The following is a 6,671-nucleotide window of genomic DNA, read 5'->3' on the forward strand; positions in this document are numbered from 1 at the left end:
CTGTACACTATTCATATATTTCTTCTTCTGGTCATCTACTGTACAGTGTACAATGTATTCGATTGATTTGCCAATTTACACATAGTTCTGTTCTCTCACAATGACGCGCTAATTTGAGAAGCTATGTTATGTTTTTAAAAGTTCATACTGTTTGTTTTTATTTGCAAGTACTGTCAACTCTGGTCAATATACACCCATATAAATATTCATTTAACTTAAAGTCAATGCCTCCCATCTGCTTGGGTTGAATTAAGTATTTATTAAATGTATGTACAATCACATCATAAATACATAAGACAATTATGCAGGCAGGAACACATGTATGTAATGTTCTTTTGGCTCTTTTGCAGCCCAGTATCTCTACTTATACATCATCCTCTGCACATCTTTCACTCCAGTGTTACTGATAAATTGTCATTTTTTCACCTCTATGGCCTATTTATTGCCTTACCTCCCTAATCTTCTACATTTGCACACACTGTACAAACATTTTTCTATTGTGTTATTGACTATATGTTTGTTTATGTGTAACTCTGTGTTGTTGTATTTGACGCACTGCTTTGCTTTATCTTGACCAGGTCGCAGTTGTAAATGAGAACTTGATCTCAACTGGCCTACCTGGTTAAATAAAGGTGAATTAATATATATATATTTTTTAAATGTTACAACAAAGACGGTTTTAGGGTTTCTTCTTGAATACTTGTTTGCAGACTTTGTCTTCAACATAGATGTCCTGAAAGAAAAAGAGATGGACAGAAAGACAATGAGACAATCACATAACATGTTGTCTGCATCCGAACCGGCACCCTGTTCCCTATATCAGGGGTGTCAACTCATTCCATGGAGGGCCGAGTGTCTGCGGGTTTTAGTTTTTTCCTTTCTATTAAGACCTAGACAACCAGGTGAGGGGAGTTCCTTACTAATTAGTGACCTTCATTCATCATTACAAGGGTGGAGCGAAAACCCGCAGACACTTGGCCCTCAATAAAATGGGTTTGACATATGTGCCCTATATAGTGCACTTCTGGTAAAATGTAGGGCCCTATAAAGGGAATAGGGTGCCATTTGGCATGAAGCCCTATAGGGATTATAGTATCACTTCTCTTTCTCAGAGCTCAAAATCAAGATTGACTTTACAACTTCCACTGTACTGATTGACATACGGAAGTAGACGTTCTCACTTTATTATCATGAAAAAGTCCAGAGTGTAAGTCTGAATGAGGATATGTATAAAAGCTGAAGGATTGATAGCTGTCTGTCTCTTTATCTCTCTCCTCAGAAATGTACTAAATGTATAGAGCTTCTGTTGTCTTAGGTATGAAGAATCTGTAACGTTCTGTATGTTCAAGTTGAAGTCTAGGACATTTCTCTCTCCCTCTCTTTTCTTCTAAACCCCTCCCCCCATCTGTCTTGCTCTCACCAGGTGTAGCAGGTCTCCTTCTATCCATTGCTTCCAGCCACGATTGGCCTTCTCTCCCTTCTGCACAGCCACCAACGTATCTCCATCCCAGGTAACCAGTGTCTGAAGAACACACACACACACACACACACACACACAGTTAGCTTACCGTAGACAAGCATTTACCCAAATGTCCCACAGCTAAGATATCAGGCTGGTATCATAGACGTAACATAGTAAATGAAAATACGTGAAACTCAAATTAGTATATGTTACATTTGGTATGGTTGCATAAGACAGAAGGTTACTTAAGGCAAAAACGAAAGGAGGGTAGTTGGTCGGGGTGGATGACGTGAACGTCTAGCAACCCAAAAGTTGTGTGTTCTAATTGTAATTGGTAACATATCATACACATTTTAATTCAGAACATATCATACAAAGTGGATGATGTATATCCACAAATTAAAACATACCATACCAAATGTAACATATCATACTAATTTGGGTGTCCCGTATTTTCGTTTACTATGTTATGTCTAACCCTGAGTCCAGGCTGAAGATATCTGTGTGTGTTTCCATAAAGCCAGGGTCAACAACCCACAGCAGTGCTTATGGCTGTCTCTTGAATTCTAATCTGAGAGAGACTGGACCAAACCTTTTAAGATGCCTGGATTGTGGGCTATGTGTGTGAGGGCTATGTAACCATACAGTATGCATTAACAAACTGAGAGTCAAGGGAAAGCAGGAGATGAAAACCTATAAGAAATGTAAATAAAAAATGGTGGAATAGAATAAAAGGAGAGAACATGATGGAGAGGGTAAAGGTTAGGGTTTGGAACCGGTTAGGACAGAGTGCAGTGACACTCTGACCTGGTCATAGTGGTTGTGGTCCTACCTGGATCGTCCTGTTGTCCAGTCCCTTAGTGACCTCCTCAAACTCCTCCCCGACGGTGAAGTTGACCTCGTAGTTCCTGAAGGTGCTCAAGGTCTTGGTTTCAAACTTGTCTCCGTTCTGGACGATCACCTTGGTCTGAGTCAGGTGGGCGGCGATCTTACGGGTTGCAAAGTCAATATCTGGAGGAAACACAATGAAACAACAATGTCAATGTTTAAAGATGCTCTGCTCTTTCCATGACATAGACTGTCCAGGTGAATCCCTTATTGATGTCACTTGTTTCATCCAATTCAATCAGTGTAGATGAAGTGGAGGAGACAGGTTAAAACAGGATTTGTAAGTCTTGAGACAAATGAGACATGGATTGTGTATGAATGCCATTCAGAGGGTGAATGAGCAAGACAAAATATTTAAGTGCCTTTGAATGGGGTATGGTAGTAGGTGCCAGGCGCACTAATTTGAGTGTGTCAAAAACTGCAACGCTGCTGGGTTCTTCAGAATGGTCCACCACCTGAAAGACATTCAGCCAACTTGACACAACTGTGGGAAGCATTGGAGTCAACATGGGCCAGCGTCCCTGTGGGAAGCATTGGAGTCAACATGGGCCAGCATCCCTGTGGAAAGCATTGGAGTCAACATGGGCCAGCATCCCTGTGGAAAGCATTTGACACCTTGTAGAGTCCTTGCCCTGACAAATTGAGGCTGTTCTGAGGGCAAAATGGGGTACAACTCAATATTAGGAAGGTGTTCCTAATGTTTAGTACACTCAGTGTATACTGTAAACAGGATAAGTATGAAGTATGAACTTCTTAGGGCTAGGCATCCCGTTAGTGGACAACTTCCGGGGTCATTGTCCATTTGGAAGACCCATTTGCGACCAAGCTTTAACTTCCTGACTTATGTCTTGAGATGGTGCTTCAATATATCCACATAATTTTCCACCCTCATGATGCCATCTATTTTGTGAAGTGCACCAGTCCCTCCTGCAGCAAAGCACCCCCACAACATGATGCTGCCACCCCCGTCCTTCACGGTTGGGATGGTGTTCTTTGGCTTGCAAGCCTCCCCCTTTTTCCTCCAAACATAACGATGGTCATTATGGCCAAACAGTTCTATTTTTGTTTCATCAGACCAGAGGACATTTCTCCAAAAAGTACGATCTTTGTCCCGATGTGCAGTTGCAAACCGTAGTCTGGCTTTTTTATGGTGGTTTTGGCTCAGTGGCTTCTTCCTTGCTGAGCGGCCTTTCAGGTTATGTCGATATAGGACTCGTTTTACTGTGGATAAAGATACTTTTGTACCGGTTTCCTCCAGCATCTTCACAAGGTCCTTTGCTGTTGTTCTGGGATTGATTTGCACTTTTCTCACCAAAGTACGTTTATCTCTAGGAGACAGAACGCGTCTCCTTCCTGAGCGGTATGACGGATGCATGGTCCCATAGTGTTTATACTTGTGTACTATAGTTTGTACAGATGAAAGTGGTACCTTCAGGTGTTTGGAAATTGCTCCCATGGATGAACCAGACTTGTGGAGGTCTACAATTGTTTTTCTGAGGTCTTGGCTGATTCGTTTGATTTGAAGGTAGGCCTTGAAATACATCCACAGGTTCACCTCTATTTGACTCAAATTATGTCAATTAGCCTATCAGAAGCTTCTAAAGCCATGACATCATTTTCTGGAATTTTCCAAGCTGTTTAAAGGCACAGTCAACTTGGTGTATGTAAACTTCTGACCCACTGGGATTGTGATACAGTGAATTATAAGTGAAATAATCTGTCTGTAAACAATTGTTGGAAAAATTACTTTTGTGTCATGCACAAAGTAGATCTCTTAACTGACTTGCCAAAACTATAGTTTGTTAACAAGAAATTTGTGGAGTGGTTGAAAAAACAGTTTTAATGACTCCAATCTAAGTGTATGTAAACTTCTGACTTCAACTGTATATTAGCCATGTACCACAACCCTCGGGCCTTATTGCTTTATTATAAACTGGTTACCAATGTAATTGGAAGAGTTGAAAGTAATATTTTGTCATACCCGTGCTATACGTTCTGATATAACACGGCTTTCAGCCTATCAGCATTCAGGGCTTAAACCACCAACCAATTTCATATAGGCTCTGTTCACCTTGGTTGGACAGTGAGGTGTGTATAGTATACTGTTTTATTGTGTTCCCTTGTGCATTAGCCACCAGTCCCCCTCTTCAGTTATGAGACTGGAGCTCAAGTTCTAGAATTACTATTCCACTCAGACCAGCTCTGTTGACAATCTCATTTACCCTTTTTAAAATGGCCAGAAATAGAGCTGAATAAGTTAAACTGTGAGCCTGCACTGCATTGCATTGGCCACAAAGTGTAAATTCATTTTCTACCCATCTCTCTTTTTGACGAAGCTCTTTTATTTACCCATCCAAATATGTTCTCCCTCCCTCTGTTTCCATATGGCTGTAATTTTCGATCCGTTCATGGAAATGAGAGCGCGGCACGGAATGAGACGCCTCGGATTTGGGATTTTTGGGATTTGTTGGGTTGAGCGGGAGGGAGTTATAACACGGAGGGAGTTATGACACGGAGGGAGTTATAACACGGAGGGAGTTATGACACGGAGGGAGTTACAAGACGAGGGAGTTATAACACGGAGTGAGTTATGACACGGAGGGAGTTATAAGACGAGGGAGTTATAACACGAGGGAGTTATAACACGAGGGAGTTATAACACAGAAGGAGTTATAACACAGAGGGAGTTATGGCACGGAGGGAGTTATAACACGAGGGAGTTATGACACGGAGGGAGTTATGACACGGAGGGAGTTATGAATTGCAGATAAAGTCATGAATAATAAAAGACTTGTGGTTTATCAACGCCATGCTGAGTGGATGGATGAGGGCCTTCGCTTTCCAGCGGCATGCCGACGCCTCTTGGCAGAGCTTGGGATGGGATTTTTTATTCTCTTGAATGGGGACGATAAAAATGCTTAAAAGAGTAAATCAATATTTGTTCGACGTGGTAACAAGCGGGAGCCATTCACACAAACATTGGAGGTTAGAAGCTCAATAAGTAACTGAAGCAGCACCACATCATCCTTTCTCTCACAATCTCACTCACTAACACTCTCAAATAAAGTATTTACACTAACATTGTCTCTGACATCCCCCTCTCTATCAGACACACTCGTGCACACACACATAGACATGTGCACTCACACACACATACACACTCTTTCTCTGTCAATTCCCTCTCTCCTCTCCACCCCTTCCCTCCCTCCCTCTCCAACATCTCTCTCTGCATATCTAGTATCTCTCTCTGCATATCTAGTACCTCTCTCTGCGTATCCAGTATCTCTCTCTGCATATCTAGTATCTCTCTCTGCATATCTAGTATCTCTCTCCATATCTAGTATCTCTCTATGCATATCCAGTATATCTCTCTGCATATCTAGTATCTCTGCATATCCAGTATCTCACCCTCCCTCTCCACCATCTCTCTCTGCATATCTAGTATCTCTCTCTGCATATCTAGTATCTCTCGCTGCATATCTAGTATCTCTCTGCATATCTAATATCTCTCTCTGCATATCTAGTATCTCTCTGCATATCTAGTATCTCTCTCTGCATATCTAGTATCTCTCTCTGCATATCTAATATCTCTCTCTGCATATCTAGTATCTCTCTCTGCATATCTAATATATCTCTCTGCATATCTAGTATCTCTCTGCATATCTAATATATCTCTGCATATCTAGTATCGCTCTCTGCATATCTAGTATATCTCTCTGCATATCTAGTATCTCTCTCTGCATATCTAATATATCTCTCTGCATATCTAGTATCCCTCTCTGCATATCTAATATCTCTCTCTGCATATCTAGTATCTCTCTCTGCATATCTAATATCTCTCTCTGCATATCTAGTATCTCTCTCTGCATATCTAGTATCTCTCTCTGCATGTCTAGTATCTCTCTCTGCATATCTAATATCTCTCTCTGCATATCTAGTATCTCATGTCCCTATTTTCCAACAGACATTAGAACAACAGCTTACCAATGGCCTTCATGATATCCTCAAAGTTCTCGTTGGTGACCATCACCCATTGTCCATTGAAGTCTGCAGGCATCTTGGCACCGGCCGGGTTTGTGTTACTGTATATGCCCTGTATCTGTCTATGGGGAATTTGCTCACACACACACACACTGCAAGAGGTAGAGTCAGATTCTATGGTCCCAACCCTTTATATACAGCCTGTTTACGTGTGGAACCAAGGGGCAGGGTTCGCTTGATAACACTCTCTATATTTCTTAGAGAGAAGGGACAGGTGTGTGTGACTGTATGTGTGTTTTACGTGTGTTTGTTCGTCTGTGTGTGTGTGTGTGTCAAGTGT

At 41.6% G+C, this 6,671-nt stretch overlaps 1 protein-coding gene across 1 annotated transcript; it reads right to left on the reverse strand.

Annotated features, from left to right (window-relative positions):
* Positions 1-259: 259 nt before the first annotated feature.
* On the reverse strand, positions 260-6,467 carry LOC139548639 (retinol-binding protein 2-like). The gene is made up of 4 exons (XM_071358415.1): positions 6,335-6,467; positions 2,295-2,473; positions 1,421-1,522; positions 260-733 (listed from the first exon to the last, which is right to left on the reverse strand). Exons 1-4 carry the CDS (start codon positions 6,405-6,407, stop codon positions 680-682), a joined length of 408 nt encoding a protein of 135 aa, XP_071214516.1. The 5' UTR covers positions 6,408-6,467; the 3' UTR covers positions 260-679.
* Between the last annotated feature and the right edge of the window lie 204 nt (positions 6,468-6,671).

This window comes from Salvelinus alpinus, chromosome 21 (genome assembly GCF_045679555.1).
Source record: "Salvelinus alpinus chromosome 21, SLU_Salpinus.1, whole genome shotgun sequence".
NCBI classification, from domain to species: domain Eukaryota; kingdom Metazoa; phylum Chordata; class Actinopteri; order Salmoniformes; family Salmonidae; genus Salvelinus; species Salvelinus alpinus.

Excerpts from the sequence above, each read along its gene's own strand:
- LOC139548639 (XM_071358415.1), bottom strand. The coding sequence starts at position 6,407 with ATGCCTGCAGACTTCAATGGACAATGGGTGATGGTCACCAACGAGAAC. Across the intron at positions 2,474-6,334 it reads GGATATCATGAAGGCCATTG|ATATTGACTTTGCAACCCGT; the intron begins GTAAGCTGTTGT and ends TGTTTCCTCCAG. Across the intron at positions 1,523-2,294 it reads TGGACAACAGGACGATCCAG|ACACTGGTTACCTGGGATGG; the intron begins GTAGGACCACAA and ends TGTGTTCTTCAG.